We start from the raw sequence: 24,003 nt of genomic DNA on the forward strand, positions 1-24,003 counted from the left end.
TCTACTCCAAACTATTGTAGAGCCAATTCTAAAAGAGCATCTCGTTACAATATATCCCGGTCGCTATTCCCAACCTTCCGAGAATAAGCGCGTAGACCAAGTAGTACAACTGGAAGAGCGTCCAACCAAGTTTCGCGATGACAAAGAATTGCTGATTTGAGTTGGCGATGAAAGCAATCAAGTAACCAGTTTAACTGCGGATATGGATAAGTTCATATATTCCTAATTCCAAGAAGCGATGTAATTGATTTTGGTACTCCGTATTGAGCTATCCAGTAGCTTACTAGTACTCAAGGTACTGTTTCTACTGTACCGTTTTCGAAAGGTATTGCTTCCGAAAAGCACGTTAAATGCTCAATTATTGTTATACATTGAATAAAGCCTTTATAAGTTGATAGGAAAATCAAGTCGATGTCTATGTGCTCAAAACGTTGTGATGTCGCTTGATAAGTTGCGATAAGCGTTGATACGTGTCGTTGTATTTTAATGAATTTCATCAGTATAAATAGTTTTATATGAGCAACATCTGATACATCGTCAAGGAACCCTCGACCGATAGTTGCGGTTTTGGTGTTTAATTTTGCTGAAAAGACACCACCTCCCACTCGATTATTTAGTTTGGATCCATCCGTATAGCGTTCCTGTTCACCCCGTCCCTTTTCCACTCCTCTCTGGTGGGGAAGGCAATATTGTGGACCGAATTTAGCTTCAATTTTATTGGATTGCGAAAATCCGTTGTTGTGGGTAGAAACGGTAATTTACTAAGTATCTTAGACTGCCCCTTGTTGCAGGCGACTAATTGGGAGGATTCCCTCAGTCTGAGAGCTGACTTTGATGCCACTAACTTACATAACAATTCTGATGGCAATAAATGTAGAATGACGTTTTGTGCCTGTTTTGGCGTTGTTCTAAGAGCTCCACTAATGCATATACTAGCTGCTCTTTGTATACTTTCCATAAGCCTCACCGCGTATTTCTTTTCCATTACACACAAGGTGGAGATACTTCAAACTCTAAAGCTGTAATTTTTTGCTTGTGAACTTTTGTGTTTTTATTTTACAAAATTCTTCACGTTTAATTGAGTTTTTTTACTGATTTAATACAAATTTTTAGTGATTTAACTCTGAGTTGCAAGATAAATATTAAATGTTCTTAAGTTTTGTACATTATTAAAAAGTGCCGAGTCAGCTTTTTGTTTCATTTTGTTTTATTTTATTCTATTTTCTCTCTTTATTTATCTCACTTACTTCTTTATTCACAGCTGTGTTGCGTGTAGCTTTTTATTTGTTCCAGTGCTTCTTAAAACTGCTCGCTATATTGCTTTTTCAAACTGTCTTGGTTTTAAACTTTGATAAAAAAATTGTAATTATTTTTGCGTTTGTTCTTAATTGAATTTATTATTATTAATATTTTATTAAACCACTAATTTATTATATATCTATTAAATTTTGTTCTACTTACTCTTATATTTGATCTTCATTCTTGTTGTTTATTATGTCTTGTAACTTCCCCAATTGTAACATTAAAGGCGAGTCAGATCGCTACGTTTCATGCTGGCGTTGTGATGGGCTTGCCCATATTAAATGTGCTGGTAGAATCTTAGATTCTATTCTCGACTGTAAGGGATTGCGTTGGTCCTGTTTAAATTGTAGATCTATTGAAATCGATCTATTTAAAGTTTATAGGGAGACACGCAATGGCTTTAACGAAATCGGTAGAGATCTTGGAACCCTCACTGAAAAATTTAGGCACTATGAAAAATTGTTCAAATCTTTTAAGTGCCTGAATGATTCTCACGAATCCTCTAAACCTGCTCCTTCCGATGAAGTAACACTTAGTTCTTCTGTACAGAAAAGAACGTCTCCTCCCAATGACCTAATAAATTTCTCTTCTCCTTGCCCTCAAGGTAGTAATAAGTGTCTCACAATTCCAGAGGCTCCCCCTAATAACTTAGTAGCCTCAGTTAATAATTTGATAGTTATTCCACCTAAAAAGTCTATATTTATTTCGAGACTTGCCAAAGATACCTTGGTGGAGGACACTAAGTCTTACATTTCGTCACGTTTAAAAATCGATGATAAATGATCGTAAATTTTACTTCAATTATGATAGAAGTATATCATCGTTTAAAATAGACGTATCTCTTGAAACATTCAAAAAGATCTTAGATAGTTCATTCTGGCCACCTGGGGCTTTTGTACGCGAATTTAAACCTAAACTTAAAAGTCAAACTGAGAAAACATTGTTAAATTACCAAAAGCAACCACCGATATAAAAAATTGATTGGTAGAAATTCGCTAAGCATTTATTATCAAATGTTAGAGGTCTTAATACAAAATTAACCGACTTGTATTTGAACAGTCCTAATTTTAATTTCCATATAATTGGATTTACAGAAACTTGGTTAAAACCTCACATTTTTGATAATGAGATTTTAAACAGCGAATTTCAAATTTTTAGATGTGATCGACTGAACAGAAACGGTGGAGGTGTTTTATTTGCCATGCATTCCTCTATCCCATCTGAAAATGTTCTTGTTTCAGGGACCGACTCATTTGAATTTAAATGTATTAGAGTCTACGTTAATAGTAGCTTTATTTATTTAACCTTGTCTTATATATCACCCCATTCGGACTTATCTGTATACATGCAGCATGCTTCTTTAATAAATACTTGCAGCACTACAATCGATGGCAAATAATGCAGATTCAATAATCGTATTAGGAGATTTCAATTTACCATGTGCTTCGTGGAAAGCTTTCGATGACTATATCGTACCGATTTGCAATCGGTCATGTTTTCAGTTTTTCGAAAAAATGTCCGAGTTGGGTCTGAACCAAATTAATTTGATTTCGAATAAATTTGGTTAATGCTTAGATTTAGTATACGTTGATACCTCTTCAAAGTGTTCCGTTATTCAGAGTAATCCTCTTGTTATACCAGAGGATTCGTATCATCCTGCTTTGGAAATATCTGTCGAAATCTTGAGCAATGTACGCGATAATAATTATCAAACTTCGTGCTTCCGTTCTCGGTTCAACTTTGCAAAAGCAAAGTTTAAAAAGTTAAATACAGAACTTTCTACAATATCATGGCCTAATTATAATGGTGATATTGAATTGAGTGTCTCTCATTTTAATAACATTATTACGAAATTATTTGAAAAGTATGCTCCAATAGTAATTGTTAATAAAAGTAAAAGTAGAAGTCCGTGGTCCTCGAAAGAGTTACATAAACTGAAAAACAGAAAAACTCGAGCCTTTAAACATTATAAAAAAACGGGTCACTTGTCGACTATTCTAAATATTCTTTATTGCGTCGACAATATTTTGACCTAAACAAAAAATGTTATCATAATTACTTAAATAGAGTAAAAAAGAATGTTGTTAGTAATCCAAAATCGTTTTATGATTTCGTCAACTCCAAACGCAGGATTTCCAAATTTCCGTCCGCGATGAAATACAAATCTATCATTCCAACTGACAATGTTATTATATCCAATATGTTTGCAGAATTTTTCAAGTCAAACTACTGTAATAATTCTTCCAAAACTTTTTCTTATCAGTACGTACTGTGTTCGAATACTTTAATTAACGCTCCAATTATTTCTGAAGAAGACGTCCTACTTAAATTTAATAAGTTAAAACCATTTTTTAGTTACGGCCCAGACATGATACCCTCAGGCTTCCTAAAAATAACAATCATATTTAATTCCTCTCTTAAACACGGTATATTTCCTTCAATATGGAAACCGTCATTTATAATTCCTGTGCATAAAAGTGGATTTAGATCCAACATTGAAGACTATAGAGGTAACGCAAAACTACAAGTATCAGTTATACCTAAACTTTTTGAAGCTATCATCACAGACCATATAACCTTTTCGATTTCTCCGTTAATTTCCTCATCTCAGTATGGATTTCGTAAAGGGACTTCGACTATAACAAACTTGCTTGAATTTGTAAACCATGTATCATTGGGTTTTAGGGAACATAAGCATACGGATGTTATATACACAGACTTTAGCAAAGCTTTCGATAAAGTAAATATCTCGATTCTCATACATAAACTTGATCTGCTGGGCTTTCAGCCAAGATTCCTTCAATGGGTATCTTCCTATCTTTATAATAGAACACAACGAGTGATATTTGAGGATACACCTTCAGATACAATTAATGTTTCTTCAGGTGTTCCGCAAGGTAGTCTGGCCCGATTCTGTTCTTGTTGTTTATTAACGATATCTCTTCAGTAATAGAATTCTCAAAAATTTTATATCCTACACTTCAACTGAGGAAAGGTGTCTGTTGCAAACAGACTTAAACAATTTGGTTGCATGGTGTGATAGAAATGATTTGCCATTGAATCTCAATAAATGTAAGATGATGTGCTTTTCCCGTAAATCTGTGCACCACTCTTCTTATGTAATAAAACATCTTATTATATGTTAGTATTTAAGTATTTACTTGATGAACTAGGAAATTAAAATAAAAACACGAACTGAGCAAATCGACGGAATATATTATATAGTAAAAATAAAATGACAATAATAGATTACAGAGTAAGGTTGCCAACAGTAAATGTTTTTGACAATTACAAAATATTAACTATAGATGGCGTTCAGTGTTGCAATTAATCATTTCAACATCCTCTTCTTAATTGCAAACCCATAGCCATGGAACAGTCATTAGTCTTCTTTGGAGAAATTGGTTTTTTAAGTATGTCGGCAACCATATCTTGAGTCCCAAATTAGCAGAGTTGAATTTCCTTATCAGCAACTCTTTCTCGGAGGAAATGATGTCTTAAATCAATATGTTTGCTACGAGCACAGTAAGAATCATTACCTGCAAATTTAATAGCGCTTTGATTATCACAATAAATTATGGTGGGCACATCTGTAAGCTTCCAATTTAGTTTCGACTCTAAATGCCTTAGCCACATAGCCTCTTGTGTGGCCGTAGCTAGTGCCATATTAGTCCAGTCATTATAGTAAGTTCACCTCGGAATTCAGATACCCAGCTGTAAGTCTGTAAATACTTGTATATTGACACCCTAAAAGTTGTCTCAAAACCTACATATGGTAGGGTGTACGCAACTATTAAATTTCAAGGTCAAAGGTCACAAAATCGGTTTTTTGCGCTTTTTTTGTAAATATCTCATTTCCTATGGGTTTTTTGCTATTGGTATTTATTATCAATCAAAAATTCTCTACAAATTTTGTTTAAAAATTTTTTTCATACGGTGAACCGTTTTCGAGATAGAGGGCTTAGAGCGCGCGGTCACAGCATCACTTCAGGTCAACCGGTGCCTCCGATCAAAAACGCGCCATATATAGTTGATGAACTATCGATAAATCAATGATTATAAATATTTGTCAATTTTTATTAACTATAATATAATTTTTTTTCATTTTTTCCTAACCTATCCACTTTTTATTCAGTATTAATTTATTTAACAACACTTACCCGCCCATGAAATTGCAGAATTGTTAATGAAAATATAGGAATTATATTTGAATTTAAACCTTATTAATATTAATAACTTCTTACATGATAAAAAAAAAATAAAAAAAAATTTATTAAAAAATATCATTCAATACATTTATTTTTATTAAAAGTAAAAAAATGGAATAAAGGGTACAAAAACTACAATTTATAATTTTAATCATCTTCTTCCTCTTCATCGTCGTCTTCCGGCTGCAGGTAAATTTCAAACTGGTCTTCATTATCGTCTTCAACGACATTTGTTTCAAGTTCTTCCATGATTTCGGGGTCAAAAGTTCCATCTTTGTTAATGTCGCTCTGATATGGTAGAGCATTGAGACAAGCGTGCCCATTACATTGGCCACAAGCTAAAGAGCATTGCAAGCCCGCTATCCTGCATCCGCATCGCGAACCACAACCACTCTTGCAGTTGCAGAAAATTGTATTTAGCAAATGTTCTGGAGCAGGTGGTAAAATTGTCATGATAGGCTCCAGAAAATCGTTTCGCATTGCGCAACCCCATACCTGGGGTTCCAAATCATGCCCTAACCAAGTTTGAACTTGATAATATACACGTTCGAAATGTTGATGAGCAGCTGCACTTGTTGGTGGAATATTTGAAAGCTGCAAAGGTTTATTAAGTTTTGTAGACTTGACGTAATGCATATAACGAAGATGATCGAGACTTTTCACAGATTTCGGAGCATTATAGACTGCCAATAAGGTTTGAGTTCCACTCTCTAATAATCTCTGGGCCGAACAATTTTCTTCCTCAAATGCTGCAGCTAGTTCATCCAAATTGGTCAGTTTCTCAAAAACTTTTAAAAATGTTTTTTTTTCCTTTTTAAAAAGCGCAGAAGTTGTGTCACATCCACTTAATGCATGCAGAAATAAAATATGTGTTTTGGAATGAGGATAATTATCAAAACTTTTAGTCGAGTATATCTCCGTTTTTACATTGCCTTTCTCAACTTTTTTAAAGAAAATTTCTTGTTCGTAAGACAGTGTACGCCCAATTAAAATGATGAGTAAATCAATATCTTGTCCTATTATTTACAAATTTACAGATTTTAAAGAAGATGAACTTAATTATTTTCTAATTAAAATGTCATTAGTGTTAATAGGAATATAATTATAGTAAGATTTAAGTTTTTCCCTTCATTATTTTTTAATTTTCGGAAACGGTGATCAGTATTATTGAATAGATAAAGATTTAAGGCATGAAGAAAATGATAAAATATAATATAATAGTTAATAAAAATTAACAAATATTTATAATCATTGATTTATCGATAGTTCATCAACTATATATGGCGCGTTTTTGATCGGAGGCACCGGTTGACCTGAAGTGATGCTGTGACCGCGCGCACAAATATCTGGTCTTGTTCCTTGTGATAAGTAAAGTAAACTTCCAATAGCTTCTTGATAAGGTGCATTACTAATAATATTAATTTCATCTCCTGTGCTGATCAATTTGGAACTAAGATCACAGGGCGAATGGACTGGATTACAATCTGTCATATTGAATCTCTGTAGGATTTTTTCTATATAAGCAGTCTGATCAATATAAATTTGGTCTCTGGCCGCGTTTTGACTTATCCTCCAGCCAATAAAATAATTGACAGGTCCAAGTGATTTCATTTCAAATTTACTTTTAAGTTGTAGCTTGATCTCTTTACCTTTCTCTTCATTATTATAAAAAAGTAATAAATCATCAACATAGATCAACATAAAGATGATGTTTCCATTATCATTTTTGTAGTAAATACATGGATCAACAGACGTACTTTCCAATCCTAACTGTCTGAGAACAGAAGTAAGTTTCAAATTCCATTGGCGACTCGCCTGTTTTAAGCCATAAATAGACTTATTTAATCTGCAAACTTCTTGTCCGTGTTCATAGCCAGGTGGTTGATCCATATATAATATATTTCAGCATCTATATCTCCCTGCAAAAATGCTGTAACTGCATCCATTTGATCTATATATAAATTTTCTTTTACAGCTAGTGCAAAAAAATATGTTATTGAAGTGTGCCGTACTACTGGAGCAAAAATTTCGTTATATTCAATTCCTTTCCTCTGTCTGAATCCTTTTATTACTAATCTTGCTTTGTATCGTACAACTTCACCATTTGCATCTATTTTTATTTTGTAAACCCAGTTGCAAGGGATTATTCTTTTGTCTTCAGGTAGAGTTACCAATGTCCATGTATTATTCTGAAGAAGCGATTCATACTCGCTATCAATAGCTTCTTTCCACTCTTTTGCTTTTGGGCTTGATAGAGCATCTTCCACAGTCTCTGGTTCCTTTAATAATGCTGATGAACATGTTGGTTTCTCTTAATAAGAAAAATAAGTAGTAGGTTTGGGTTTGATATTCCTTGGCCTCAGAGCTATATTTCTTAATGGTATAGAATCGTCATCATGTCTTTGCGGTGTGTAATCTGGGTCATTATCTCTTTCTGAATTTGACATATTACTGCTGGTATCATACAATTGTTCCTCTTCTGAACTTTCATTTACTAAAGTATCGGTATCAGATTCTTCTTTGGCTGTTGTTTCCTGTTCTTGCAAAGAAGTAAGTGGCATAATTACACAATTATTCCTAGCTGTGTGTTCCAAGAAAACAACATCTCTACTCTTGTATATTTGTTTTTTACTCTCATCATACAATCTGTAGCCTTTAGTATATTCACAATAACCCACAAATATCATCTTAGTAGCTTTCGAGTCCCATTTTCGTCTGCTTTCTTTTGGTACATGAACCATTGCGTGACAACCAAATATTTTCATGTTATTTAAGTTTGGTCTTTTACCTGTCCACAATTCATATGGCGTCTTGTAGTCCAAAGCTTTTGTTGGTGAACGATTTGTTATATATGCCGCTGTTGAGACCGCTTCAGCCCAAAATATTTTCTGTAATCTGGAATTAAAAACTAGGCATCTAGCTCTCACTAATGTGCGATTCATACGCTCTGCCATACCGTTTTGCTGTGGTGTATATGGATTACTTGTTTGATGCTGGATACCAGATTTACACAAAAACAATTTAAAATCATTGTTTACATATTCTTTTCCATTATCTGTGCGTAAGGTCTTTATTTTCTTATTAGTTTCATTTTCTACTAAATTCTTAAATTCTTTAAACTTATCTAAAGTTTCAGACTTGCTCTTCATGAAATAGACAGATACTTTCCTACTATAATCATCAATGAACGTAGCATAATATCTGGCACCTCCAATAGAGCTTGTCTCCATCGGGCCACATAAATCTGAGTGAATTAATTGGAGCAATTTTGAAGCCCTAGTACTAGTATTTTTAAATGGTTGTCTACTCATTTTTCCCTCTAAGCAAGTTGTGCAAATTTGATTACCTTTTTTTTAAAATTCAACCCCGTCTGCACTATCAGTTACCTTCTGTAAGTCTGTGAAATTGAGATGGCCCATTCTTAGATGCCATAAATTTATATCTCGCTCATCTGCTGTTGATAGCAATGCCGGTGCTTCAGAAACATTATTCAATATATACATGTTATTGCGATGCAATGCTGTCAATATTAACTTATTATTTTGGTATATCTGACAACTATCTCTCTCAAATTTCACTTCACAGCCTTTATTTACCATTTGACTTACAGAAAGTAAATTAACTGTCAGTGTGGGTACATATAAGACATCACTGACCTGTATTGTCCGTATTATGCCATCTGAGTCTCTAATCTGAAAATCCACTGCCTTTTACTGCTACTGTTTTATTATCTGCAACCTTAATATTGTTGATAGTTGATGGGGATACATCATACATCCAATTCTTGTTATTGCACATATGCAGTGATGCTCCGGAATCGACATACCAGCAACTCCCATCCAATGCAGCAGCAGCTGGAAAAGCAGCATAATAACTATTATTTGAATTGTCATTGTTTGACGGAACCTTCTTTTTGTCTTTTTGTTACATATAAAGCACCGTGGCCCTTTGGGTTGCCCTTTCCTCTGAAATTGGTTATTAGGATTTTTTTGCTTTGACATATTTTGTTTATTATATGACTTGGCATAGTAAGCAGCTGAATCTGATACCTTAACTTCTTGCAACAACTTAGTTTTTACATAATCTGCAGTAATATTCACACCGGATCTCTCCAAAGCCATTATCATTGGCTTGTAGTAACCTGGGAGACCAGCGAGCAGCAACGTACCCAGCCACTCGTCACCTACTACAAAATTGATATTTCTCAACTTGTGAGCTGTTGACTCATATATATATTCTACGACACTCGAGCAATTGTCCAAGCTAGTGGTGATCAAATCTCTCAATAAACCTACTTTTCTGCTAAGCCCTGAGTCGTCAAACACTTTTTCTAATTTAGTCCAAACCTGTTTCGCTGTTGTAGCCTCTTGTACATGGACGTAATTAACTGGGTCCACCAACAATATTATTTTCGATTTTGCTTTCGTATTTTTCTTGCTATCAGATACATAGGCTGGATCAGGTTCAATCTCTTGCCACAATTCTTCATGTTCGAGGTAGTTTTTTACGGCAAACTTCCAACTTTGGTAATTTTCTCTTTCAATTAGTTTCTCAATAGTACCCATTGTTATTTGTGATGCCATTTTATTAAGCACTTTTCTCCAAAAAATAAGCTGAAATTGCTGGAAAAAAATGAGCACGCCGGCAATGGCCGATTTTGATTTGAATTTTTAGGTTAACTAACTTTAATCTAAGTGAATCACAGCGCTTATATTTTGAAAAACTTCCCTAATATACTATCGGACATATATTGCCCATAACCTCTTATTATATGTTAGTATTTAAGTATTTACTTGATAAACTAGGAAATTAAAATAAAAACACGAACTGAGCAAATCGACGGAATATATTATATAGTAAAAATAAAATGACAATAATAGATTACAGAGTAAGGTTGCCAACAGTAAAGGTTTTTGACAAGTACAAAATATTAACTATAGATGGCGTTCAGTGTTGCAATTAATCATTTCAACAAAACACCATATTCTAGAGCAAGTTTTTAGCTATGTTGATTTGGGAGTTAATATGGACCCTAAGCTTAATTTTTGTCGTAATATTGATACCATGGTCTTGAAAGCAGCTGTCCTCAGTTTTGTTAAACGTTGGTCTAAAGAATTTAGAGATCCGTATATTACTAAAACACTTTATACAACTTTGGTTAGACCTATATTGGAATATGGCTCTGTTGTATGGAACCCTAGCTACCAAATCCATTCTGACAAGTTAGAGTCTGTTCAAAAACAATTTTTACTTTCCGCCTTAGCGCATTTTCGATGGGATTCTAGGGTAAGTCTACCTCCATACACTAGTCGTTTAAAACTTATTAATCTACCTACACTTTCTAGTCGTAGGGAAATGCTTGGCATTATATTCTTAGTGAAAATTTTGAATGGAACTGTTTGCAGTTCTTTTCTCCTGTCTGAAATTAAATTTAATATCCCGGTTCGCTTTTCGAGGCAGTTTAGACCTTTACTGCTAAAATCCTGTGGATCAAATTTTGAACTAAACGAGTCATCCCGCCGTATATGTCATGATTTTAATTCTCATTCCAGCACATTTGACTTATCTGACTCACTTTTCAAAATTAAAAATACTTTATTGTTTTTTCTTAATAAATTAAAATGTAACAATTTATTATATTGTAACTATAAATCTTAGCTGTTGAAATTTTTGTTTCTGTAGCGGAGCAGTTTTAGATCTCAACACTTAAAAAACTCTCTTGCCTTTTCTGACTCGGCTAATTCTGCACGTATGCGGATTGCGCCCCTCGTGTCGGTTGGGCGGGAGGAGGGTAATCGTTGGGTTATTATTATTATTGGCCACCGTATGTCATGATTGGTCTAACAACTACTGTGTAGAGTCAATAAGCTATCCGAGGCGTTAACCCCCATTTGGAGCCCACCATCATTTTACAGGGGTAAAGTGCCGTAGCTGCTTTCTTCACCGTAGCATCCAAGTTTTGTTTCCATGAAAGCTTCTTGTTTATGATTACTCCTAAGTAGCTTGCCTTATCTCCAATTGTTAGTCTGCTACCATTTAATACTGGCGCCGTAACTATTGGAGTATTATTATGTTTTCTGGTGAACAATACCAGCTCCGTCTTATCAGCATTTAAGTTTAGTCCGCGCGATACGGCCCAAAGATTTATATCGTCTAAGATTGTTTACATAAACTGCCACATTGTCATGTAGCCCCTTCTTTTCTAGATCCAACAGCAACTTATTCATTGTCAGGATTCAGAGAAGTGGGGATAACACGCCTCTTTGGGTAGTACCCCTCGGACAGATCTGAACATCGTTGACGCTCCCAGCGTTGAAGTTATTGACCTGCTTGTGAGCATCTGTTCAATTAATTTTCTGAGAGGTTCAGAGATGTCCAGAATCTTAAGCGCACTCAGTATGGCCCTAGGCTGGATGTCATTAAAGGCTCCTTCAATATCTAAGAGGGGAATTAGAGTGTATTCTGTAACTTCCAGAGATTTTTCAATCTCCGCTTAGAGTTTGGCGCTGTTTCTGTGGATTTTCCTTTAGAATACGCATGCTGTGAACTAGCCAACTTTTCTGATTTTACTTTGTTTCTTATATGTAATTTTATTAGCCTTTCCAACGTTTTAAGAAGGAATGAGGAGAGGCTAATTGGTCTGAAATTCGTTGGACTTGTAAGCGAGCTTTTGCCTGACTTAGGTATGTATATTACCTTGATTTCCCTTCAAAGCGAAGGGATATAGTTTAATTGCAGCGCTCCATTAAGAATGGTAACTAGCCAATCTATTATGTAATTCTGCGACTGCTGTAATTGAGCCGGGAAATTACGGTCTGGTCCCGGCGACTTGAAGGGCTTGAAGCTATTTATTGCCCAGTGTACGTTGCTTCCTAACAATGTGTTTATAGAAGTGGAGTTGGAAGTTAAAAAAACTCAAAACAAAAGTTTTAATTATGTCTTAACTTTAAACCTAATTTTCAACTAGAATAATCTGTAATATTGGTTTGTATACATTTTTATTTGTCAAAGTAAGGTTTGTCGGTATTGCCAATGACTTTTTCTACTAAAACTAAACTACTGTGAACAAAAAAAAAAAACAATCAACAGGTATTGCTTCCAGTTCAATATCCAAGCTAAGATAGCTTTCGATAAACCAATATAATTATGTTGACTAGGTCTTTTATACAAAATAAACTAATAGCTTAACGTGCTGGTCAAATAAAACATGCATAATGTTGTGCTTTTTTGTTTTGTTGAACTACGTTTGAAGGATTCTGAACGTTTGGTCCTTCCAGCAATGAATTCACTAGAGCGAGGATTTCAGCCACTTTCTAGAAGAATTTTCTATAAAATTTGATTGTTCCAAGAAATCTTCGTATATCTTTGATGTTAGTAGGAAATTCAATACTTAGAATAGCGTCAACCTCATCTTTTAATAGCCTTATACCATTATTGTTGACACCGTTGCCACGACAGTCGGGTCTAAGCAATCGGAACGGACCCGGATTTTAATCCGGCCAAGGACTGTCAAATCGGCATCATTCCTCGAAATTACTTCAAGAATGTTTTCTGCCGCTCCAACAAAAACACTGTCCCTTCGACATTATTTTGTTATATATAATAGTTTCCATAAACGAAGACAGACTAATCGATCTAAATGAATTTTATCAGTCCTTTCTTCCTACTTTAGGTAGATTACCCTTGAAATTATCCACGGTTCGGGGATACACACACAGGGCTATCTCTCATTAGCCTGGCAAGAGGAGACAATATGGTCTGACCACGCTGTTGCAGATGTGCTGGAAAGATGCCGTCCGCCACGGGCAATTGTAGTTCTTGAAGAAACCCAGTGACCGCTTGATTGAGTCTGCAGTAAAAAAATGCGGTCGTCCTGATCGGTCTCCAGGAAATGAGAAAACAACAGGACCCTAGCGGGTAACCTGATTGTCACTACTGTCTGTCTGTCTTTTATCTGGCTGAACCCTTGTACAGCCTGGATGCCTCTGGAGTCGGGGATGGTTGTCACACAATTTCCCAAAAATATTTTGTTTCGCTGACCTAATATTCTTGATATCAACATCAGCAGTACGAATCTGGTTGGCTGTAACATTGTCACAACACAAAGTCTTTGTCTTACAAGGACTCATTACTAGGGCCCTGAACTAAATTTCAGACAGAATCTCTGATATGTTTGTAAAACTCATCATCTGCCACTGGAGTTCGACGTTTCGTATAGCACGCAAACTCGCGCGAGTTTTGAAAATAAAATGTTATTATCAATATCACAAAATATAGTTATGAATACTAAATTATAATACATACATACGGAGGCAGTACACCTATATGCGAATAAATAACGTTTTGTTTACTTTCTAGATATTTTCCACACATCCAGAGAAGTAGAGGAGGATCTCTTTAAACATAAAACATTAAAATGTGTTTTGTGGTGCAATGACAATAAATCCAAACTTCGAAAAATAAATTCTAATATGGAATTTAGTTTACGCGTTCAAGAATTTATTGAACTTGTTCGCAACGATAATCGAGTTGAAGCAGTTAAATATGCAAGAAAATATTTTCAAGGCTTTGAGAAAACACAGCTAAGGGAAATTTGCAAGTGCATGGCTTTATTGGCGTATCAACCTAATACAGGTATGCTGTTGAACTTCTTAAATGTCCTAATTCAATATAAAGGGTAGTAAATACTGACGACCTTAAATAATTTTTGGTATTTGAGAACTTTTAGGATAGATTTAATGTCAAAATCAATAAAGAAAACAGTAGAACAAGAACAAATATATTTTAAAAAAACCAAAATGTAACACAACGCATCCTTTTGATAATTAAAAGATATCAATGTTTAGTTACAATATTGTTTGGTATCTTATAAATTATACTATAGATCATAGACTCGCGTACTTTCATAACTTTATTTTGCTTTGTGTCCGAGACATTTTTATTAAAATCAACCAAATTTACACCATGTGAGATTTATGTAGGTGCTACAAACCCAGTAAAAGTGGCTAAATTTAATATATTGGGTATATCAGCAAATTATCAACCAGAGAATTGGCTCCCTACGAAGCGGTCGTGTGTTCGATGATCCCATCTCACCGTCTATATGAGGTCGACTTCTCGCATGTGGGATGGCAAATGGAGTGATCTGCTACTACAATATTTTATAAAGAGAAAGGATCAGCTGAAATTTCAAATTGTGATATATGGGAACTAGGGGGTAGGCTGTAATCCGATTTCACCCATTTTCACGAAACCTCCTTTGTAACATCTCACAGCTCAAGGTTCCCAATAATGAATCTGCCGAAATTCAAGGGAGAATATTCGGATTTAAAAATTTCATGAGTTTGTTTGAGAGTTAAGTTCAAAACGATCCAAATGTCCCATATATTGAAAAGTTTAACCATTTGGTTAATTGTCTATCTGGAGAAGCTTTGGGAACGGTAAAGGCATTTCAAATGTCGGATGAAAATTATCCGAAGGCATTGGCAAGTTTCAAAAAAGTTAACGATAATAAATGTTTGATATTTTTCAATACAATTTCAAAACTTTTCGAGCTGCCAACTATCCCAAAGCCATCAGCCCTTCATTGCGCGCGTTGATCGATAAAGTGTCAGCTGTTTATGACTCATTGCTATCGTCCGGCGATAAGAAACATATAACAAATGCGATAATCATACATATAGTCATGACAAAGGTTGACTCTATCACCCGATCCAAGTGGGAAGAACAGCTGGATTATGACAAGCTCCCATTGTGGAAGGATTGTAAAGCTATGTCCCACTTTCAAAACTCTCTCTGTGCACAGAGATTTGAGTTTGTCAAATCAGTACCCTTATGCATAAACTGTTGCGTAAGAGACATACGGTCTCCAAGTGCAGGGCGTACCAGATCATGTAATGTTGGCAACAGCAGTTATTCTCTTGAGGACCATCTGTGAAAAATATTTGCCCGCTAGAGCCTTGTTGGATCCAGGATCACAAGTCAACTTTACGACCGAGGATTTGGCCCAAAAATTGCTGACGTCAAAACAGGACGTTAAATATTAGAGGAATTGGAAATTTCAACACGAAAGTCTGGGCAAAATTAGACGCGTTTGTTAAGTCCCGGGTAAATAGTTTCGAATTTTCGGCAGAATTCTGGATTATGCGATGTATTTCGGCAAATTATCCAGACCATAACATCAATGTTAATGGCTGGAAAATTCCACACAATATTAAATTGGCGGATCCAGAATTCCAAAAACCCCAAAAGATTGATATGAAACCAGAAACCTTTTTCGATCTGCTAGCTGTTGGCCAAATTGGTCCTAAGACACCAACGCTACAGAAAACTCTTTTGGGATGGATTGTGTCTGGCAAATACGTCAGCAGTGTAAGTCAGTCCTTCCGAAGTAAATATCACATTATGCCAAGCTGAAGAAGACTTAACGTCAATAAATTCAGTAGTCCTAAAGTTTTGGGCTCTAGAGCAACTTCCTTCAGAAACAAATGGCAACGAATTCACACCAGAACAAAAAGAGTGTAAATAGTTTTTTGTTCATACAACTCAAGTATCATCTTCAGGTAGGCTTCAAGTCAAAATGCTATTTAAAGGTGACCGTAAATTACTCGGTCACTCCTATGAAACCGCGGCGGTTTCAGGCCCTGTAGAGGAGAGCATTGAAAGATCCAGAAATTCGTAAAATGTATCTGGACTTCATGAATCAGTATAAAGCACTGGGTCACATGAGCCCAACAAATAATAAGATCCCGAGTGAGCTACACTATTTCATTCCGCATCAGTGCGTTTTGCGGCCAGAGAGCTCAACAACAAAATTACGAGTTGTCTTTGATGCATCGAGTCGTACCTCTTCTCAAATTTCATTAATAAAACTTTTGATGGTAGGTCCAACCATCCAAGAAGATTTATATTCAACTCTTCGTCGTTTTCACTTACATAAGTACGCTTTAACGGCAGACATTACTAAAATGTACTGCCAAATAATTATGCATGAAGAAGATAGAAACTTCCAGCTTATTGTGTGGAGAGAGCATCCCTCAGAGCAAATTCAGATTTTTCGACTGAACACCGTCACTTACGGCACTGCGCCTGCACCATTTCTCGCAACACGGTGTTTAAAAAAGCTCAGCGATGCTAATACAACTAAGTATCCACTCGGTTCATTGGCCATTAAAAGAGACTTTTATGTTGGTGACTTATTAACAGGATCTGAAAATTTTGAGTCTCTAGATCTTATAAGAAGTGAAATAATTAAAGTATAAAACTCGGCTGGATTCACCTTAACGAAGTGGTTTATGAACCACCCTACATTTTTCGACAGTGACTATCACACCGAACACTAGGAATCCATTGGTTGCCGAAAGAGGATTTGGTTTAGATGCCAATTTTAATAATCTACGTGCCACTAAACGAAACATATTGTCAGTCTCTGCTCGCCTTTTCCATCCTCTTGGATTATTAGCCCCACAAGTCACCAAAGCAAATATCCTACTGCAGCTCTCATCAATTAGCATTCCTCGGTACGTAAACCTTGAGTCGAGTGCTATCTGCCAAATACATGGCTTCTCCGACGCTTCAATAAGAGCCAATCTGCTAGTGGTGTCAAATGTATACTGCTTACTGCAAAGTCGAGAGTGGCTCCGCTGGAGACCAAGCAACTTCTCTCGGCAGCTCATCTTCTTGCCTAATTATGGAGTAGCGCCGCTGTTGAGTCTACGATTTGAGAAAATTAATTTTTCGACAGACTCTGAAATCGTTTAGCATTGGGTTAAAACACACCCATCCACATTACAAACCTTTGTCGCAAATAGAGTTTCCGAACCGAAGAATTGACTGTGCCAAAAAAAAAAAATCTTGCGGATCAAGTTTCTCGGGATTGTAACGTAGACGAATTGAATAATTCGATATGGTTGGGCGGTCCACAGTTCCTCCTGGAAGACCCCGCTTTATGGCTAATTAAAACTCACTTCTAACTCTCCCCAGAAGACGAAGGATTAGAGAAGAAGAAAAATTCGAAGAAACACTAGCTGCAGTGGTGAAAGATAACACAATAATGGACCTGATCGAAAACTTCTCCTTTCATCAAAAATTGCTTCGTGTGGTTGCATACTTAATACGATGGATCAGACGACCAAAAATGCCTACTGTGGGAAGGAATCTGACATCTTGAGTTTTTGAAAATTGTTCAAGTGGTCCGACATTCGGAATTTGCGAATGAAATCCAAAAACTCACTAATGGCACCACGCTAAACGCAAACTTGCAAAAACTCAATCCGTTTTTGCATGAGTACTCGGATATGTCGCTTTCATTCAAATTAATCCGAGTAGGAGGTCGCCTATTAAATGCACCCCTCCCATACGATGCCAAATTCCCCTTATTACTGAATAAAAATTAACTCTTATTTACGGTTCCTGCACTTTCGACATCACCACGCTGGGGCCACGCTTCTTCGAAAATGCATATGGCTGATTAATGCCAGAGAAGCATGTAGTAGAACCGTAAGAAACTGTACACACTTTTCATTACAAGCCGAAGCTGCAAACCCAAATAATGGGAAATTTGTCAGTCGAAAGACTTCGAGCGCTACGACCCTTTCTCATATGTGGCGTAGATTTTTGTGGTCCAATATATACTACATTAAAAATACATGGTCGACCACCCGTGAAAACGTATATCGCAGTTTTCGTTTGCTTCACTTCAAAAGCAGTACATTTAGAATTAGTTTCTGACTTTTCGCCCTGAAAATATTCATTGGTCGCCGAGGGATGCCACAGACGATATACCGCGACAACGCAACCAACTTCGTCGGCGCGGACCGCAAGCTTCGCGAACTCAAGGAGGCGTTTCTGCCCCAGTCTCCAGACACCAGCACAAGTGGCAACGCACCCAATTCGTTGCCGCGAGAGATGGCAACTTGTTTGCTGCCTCAAGCAACAGTTTTGGCGACAATGGTCCAAAACGTGCCTTACGAACGTTCAGGAGCGCAACAAATGGTTGTTTTCGAAGCGCAACCTTCAGCCCGACGATCTCGTCCTCGTTCACGAAGACAACATACCACCGCAGCAGTGGGTACTAGGACGAGTCGTCGGAACCGTAGAAGAGCAAGACGGCAAGGTACGAGTGGCAATGGAATCGATGGCATGTGTTCAAAAGTAAACGGCTACCTCTCCGATCTTTCTCGCTTCTTTTCTGCAAGGAACCTAACACTCTCCCCCACCAAATCCACAGCGACCATCTTCACAAATTGGACGAAGGAGTACAGACTGGACCTGAATATTTCAGTCGATGGCACAAAAATTCCGACAGTAAATAACCCTAAAATTTTAGGCGTCACTTTGGACAGTCTGTGCTCTTTCACTCCTCATACGACCGCGATAACTGCCAAAGTATAGAGCCGCAACAAAATCCTCAAGTCGCTTGCCGGCAGCTCTTGGAAAAAAAAGACAAAGAAACGTTGTTGGCAACATACAAGGCAATCGGCCGGCCGGTCCTAAATTATGCAGCCCCAATATGGTCGAATGGATGCAGTGACACGTAGAAGAAAAAGCTTCAGACCTGTCAGAACACTGCAGTCCAGACTATCACGGGATGCCTCTTGATGTCTCCAATCGAACACCTACATAGTGAGGCCCGTATGCTTCCGGTTAAGGAACACAACGAACTCCTCTCCAAGCAGTTTCTGCCAGGTTGTTTTCGTAGAAACCACCCCTGTAGTCGCCTGCTTGTAGCGGAGCCGCCTCCTAGGAAAATCAATCCTCGCGAATCTAGAGTGATCCTCGCGCAACTTCGTTCTGGATACTGTAGCAGGTTAAACTCCTACCTATCCAGAATAGACCCTGACATACCAAACACATGTCCTGCATGCAATGACTCTCCGCATGACACTAAGCACCTCTTTGCATGCCCAACAAACCCCACTCATCTAACACCCCTCTCCCTATGGTCCGACCCCGTCGAAACAGCTCGTTTCCTGGGCCTTCCGTTAGATGACCTCGACGACAACGAATCTAGATTTTATCACCCAAACGGGGATTAGGTAATCGTTACAACAACAACAACAACAGTGGTAGGCGTGGCAACCAAGGCAGGCACAATTAAGCGTCCTATTCACAAGCTCGCCCTACTACCCATCAATGTTGAAGGATCATGATCCGGTCAAGGTGGCCGATGTTGCGTCAAGCAACTTTTCGAAACTAAAATAAAATATATGTTCAAAATAAACCGAAAAAACTAAGATTAATTGAATAATATTGAAATGAATTATAAATGTTTTATGCTGTAAAAATGCTTACCTTCATTACACTTATTACAGAACACATTATCTATTACAATAATCTTTTACAATGAATTAACGAAACTGTTGAAATATACTTATACTTACCCCTTTTATAATACATACTTACCGTTAGATTAAGGTTAAGGCTAAATTATAATGTACGTAAAATAAAAAAATCAATTGTAATTTAAACGGAAAACCATGCGGACGTTAATTTATTTTATCGGAGTTTATATTATAATTATCATTTTCACAGGCAATTAGGTTTTCTTTTATCGCGCACCCCTATCAATAACTTTTTATCGTTTCTCAAAAACTCTTGAGAATTTTCAATGATCTCAACAAATTTTCCTTTTTTGTTGTAATCTTGTTTTTATTTTTATATATTTGTACAAAATTATTATAGTTTATTTATATATATATATATATATATTAGTTATTATAGTTTATAGTAAACAAAAAAGTTGAAGTTCGACAATACTTCAGCCGATTTTTTTTTTGTCGAATTAGGTGGATATCAATGATATCGAATTTCAAAACTTCAACCGAAATGCAGTTCAGTTGGAAACCGTAATAGGGGTTTAAATTTAGTCTCTTGATAATATAAATTGTCAGCAATATTTAAATTGAAGTAAAATATAAAAATAAAACTAAGTGAATCTGACGTATAATATCAAATAATAAAACACCAAGTTGCAATCCATGCACTGTTTCGAATAATGAATGACGAATATTTACACAACAGTAGAGTATTATGATGAGACAAAACTGGAAAGCCGTAAATTTTCAGAATGTAAGATATATAGAAACTCAGCATTTGCATCATAGTTTGGTCAGCGATTACCAATAACTTTTTTTTTTTAATTTTGATAAGTTTTTCTGTCAATTCTTCAAATTACGTCAGATAGCTTCTGACTTTAGTAGCATCACTTTGTAGCATCACTTTGTGTTTATTTTTGCTGATTTTCAAATCATGGCGACATCAGGTTACGACTTCCTCGCTAATGTTGCTAAGTTTAACCGTCATGTAGAAATGTCCAAAAGAGAAATCGACCCCAATTCCATGCTACATTAATTTAATTCTGCACAAAAATTTATCCGTTTTTTATACTCTCGCAACCTGTTGCTACAGAGTATAATAGTTTTGTTCACCTAACGGTTGTTTGTATCACCTAAAACTAATCGAGTAAGATATAGGGTTATATATATATATAAATGATCAGGATGAAGAGACGAGTTGAAATCCGGGTGACTGTCTGTCCGTCCGTCCGTCCGTCCGTCCGTCCGTGCAAGCTCTAACTTGAGTAAAAATTGAGGTATCTTTATGATACTTGGTAGACATGTTTCTTGGTACCGTGAGACGGTTGGTATTGCAGATGGGCGTAATCGGACCACTGCCACGCCCACAAAACGCCATTAATCAAAAACAAATAAATTGCCATAACTAAGCTCCGCAATAAGATACAAGACTGTTATTTGGTACACAGGATCACATTAGGGAGGGGCATCTGCAGTTAAAACTTTATTTTAAAAAGTGGGCGTGGTATCGCCTCTAATAGGTTAAATGTGCATATCTCCTAAACCGCTAATGCTATAATAACAAAATTCACTAGAAGCAAATGTTTTTAGCACTTCTATTGACGGTGTGAAAATAGTTGAAATCGGGTGGCAACTCCGCCCACTCCCCATATAACGGTACTGTTAAAAACTGCTAAAAGCGCGATAAATCAAGCACTAAACACGCCAGAGTCATTAAGTTTTATCTCTGAGATGGTATAAATTGGCTTTATAGGAACCGCGTTCAAAATTAGTCAGTGGGCGTGGCACAGCCCACTTTTAGGTGAAAACCCATATCTTGATATCTGCTTAACCGATTTCAACCAAATTCGGTGCATAACGTTCTTTTCATGTTTTTATGTCATAGTGCGAAAATGGGCGAAATCGGACTACAACCATGCTTACTTCCCATGTAACACCATTTTCAATTCCATCTGATTCTTTTACTTTCCACTATGCAAATCACAATCCACAAAGAAATCGCAAACGAGTATACCATTTGACTTTGCGAGAGTATAAAATGTTCGGTTACATCCGAACTTAGCCCTTCCTTACTTGTTTTAGTTGCGTTATATTCCCAAAAATCGCAAGAGTATCTGAATTTCTTTACATTTCTAGTCTTTCCTTATTTTTTTCTCAATCTTTTGGTAGCTTATAAATTAATAAGCTTTTAACGAGAAAAATGATATCATAGGAAAATAAGATTATATCTTAACATACACAAATTTTAATTCGCATCTCCTGTTGTATTTACAGATACCGAGCCATACAAAACCTTATTCAGTGAAGGACGTTGGAACGATCTTGTTTTAAATTTTCGAAATGAAAACTACCGTTTATTTCAATTATCAACTCAATCTTTACTTAGTGTTGCAATACAAGTGAGGCTGAACAATAAATTTTATGAATTTATTAATTTTTTTGATTTTGTTGTTTTCTATAGGCTGGATTATCGTCATTAAAAACACCACAATGCTATTCTCCAAACTGCAAAAATCCTCATTGCCCTGTTTGTCAAGAAGATTTCAATCAAATCGCTAGGAATTTGCCATATTCACATTGTGTACAGAGCCGCCTAATTTGCAGGTAAAACACATAAGAGTATAAATACAGGTTGGTTGAAAATTTACCGGTATAAAAATAATTATTCAACATAATCTCCCTAAAGGTAGTAGTCTGGTAACTTATGCCTATTTTCATGACTTCTTTGGGGGGTGGTTTTTATAGGAAAATAAAAATGAATTATCTTGAATATTAAGAGTGTTTTTATTTACATATTGAATATATAAAAAAAAAATGTATTTGAAAATATTTAATAGTTTAAGAAGTTGGAACCTCAAAAAAAATGCACGTGGGTGATTTTGGGTCTAGATGTTATCTGAAATGAAATATTCTTGATTATTCTCAATCTATAGACATGTCATTCTGGTCGGAAGTACTAAAGTTAAATTTCAAGGGTAAATAACAAAATGGCGTAAAAAAAGTCCTTTTATTTTAGCAAAGAAAGGGTTATAAAATAAAAAGTTAGGGGTGAAAAAAATTCTCGTTAGTACCGACGAAAGCAATCGGTTCAGTAGAAAAAAAGCTAGGACCCGGGCCGACCAGAAAAACAATATTTTGAGAAAAACGCGTTTAAAGTTCAACAACCGTAAAGGTTGGACTCCGAGGCGCTCTAGGAAACTCGTTATAACTCCCGAAATATTTCGAATTTCTGTCTGTGTTTTTACAGTATATTCTCAAGTCATTGTACTTTCCAATTAAACGAAAAAAAAAAAATAAATTCCGATTTTTTGAACCCAAGTTACCAGACTACTACCTTAAATTCAATACACTTATTCCAATGATCCTCCAAAAATTGTATGCCATGCCGAATTTTTTCATCCAGCTGATCAATAATGCTGCAATAATATTCAGAGTTGATTGTTTTACCTTTCTGCAGATAATTCATCAACAAAATTCCTTTTGAATCCTAAAAAACTGATGCCATAACCTTCTTTGCTGATCGTTGTGACTTCACCTGCCTTGGAGCTAAACAGCCAGCTTTAGGATCATGGTAGTAGATACATGTCTCATCCATAGTTAATAAACGTTGCAAAAAATCGGTTTTATTCTACTTAAAACGCTCCAAATTTTGCTGAGACACAGCTTTTTCATGTGTATTTTTCCATGTAAAATATGAAGTACTCGTTCGTCTGAAATGCCTATGACATCAGCAATTTCACGCTTAGTCAAACTTGGATCTTCATTAATAATACAATATTATGGAATTGCTTAATGATTTCTAGTGTGGTCTCGGTTTTTGGTCGACCTTCGCGTGGATCGTTTTCAAGCCTAGTACGACCACGTTTAAATTCACCAGCCCAAAATTCAACGGTGCGTTTTGAAGGTGAGGCTTTTAAGCCTTTCAAAACAAAGAATCTAATCACTGCGCGATATTAAATTTTTTCTGTATTAAAAAAATACTTTGACACGTTACCTTCAAATGGCTTGTAAACAAAAAATTAATTGACAGAATGTCTTGGAACTTTGCACGATAGGTGTACCAACTTGAGAAAAAAGGTAGCTAGTAGTGTTATTTCTTAGTGAGACCAACCAATCTGTACATACAATACTGTACAAAAAGGCACGACATAACTGCCTTAAAGATAATTTGTTATTAC

General features: G+C 36.1%; 1 protein-coding gene across 6 annotated transcripts in view; it reads left to right on the plus strand.

The window, feature by feature from the left end:
* The window catches only part of Kaz (E3 ubiquitin-protein transferase Katazuke), a 249,580-nt gene that overhangs the window by 83,868 nt on the left and 141,709 nt on the right, over positions 1-24,003 (plus strand). For 5 of the 6 annotated variants that reach the window (XR_011397909.1, XM_070112926.1, XM_070112927.1 and 2 more), the window contains exons 3-5: positions 13,869-14,144; positions 22,100-22,224; positions 22,287-22,429. Coding sequence is in view for 4 of the 6 variants with exons in the window: in XM_070112926.1 (XP_069969027.1) it covers positions 13,869-14,144; positions 22,100-22,224; positions 22,287-22,429 (544 nt within the window). In the remaining 2 variants the exon portion in view is untranslated. Of the gene's footprint in view, positions 1-13,868; positions 14,145-22,099; positions 22,225-22,286; positions 22,430-23,282; positions 23,397-24,003 lie in introns of all 6 variants that reach the window. The other variant, XR_011397910.1, reaches the window with a different exon arrangement.

The sequence above is a fragment of the Bactrocera oleae genome, chromosome 2 (genome assembly GCF_042242935.1).
Source record: "Bactrocera oleae isolate idBacOlea1 chromosome 2, idBacOlea1, whole genome shotgun sequence".
NCBI classification, from domain to species: Eukaryota; Metazoa; Arthropoda; class Insecta; order Diptera; family Tephritidae; genus Bactrocera; species Bactrocera oleae.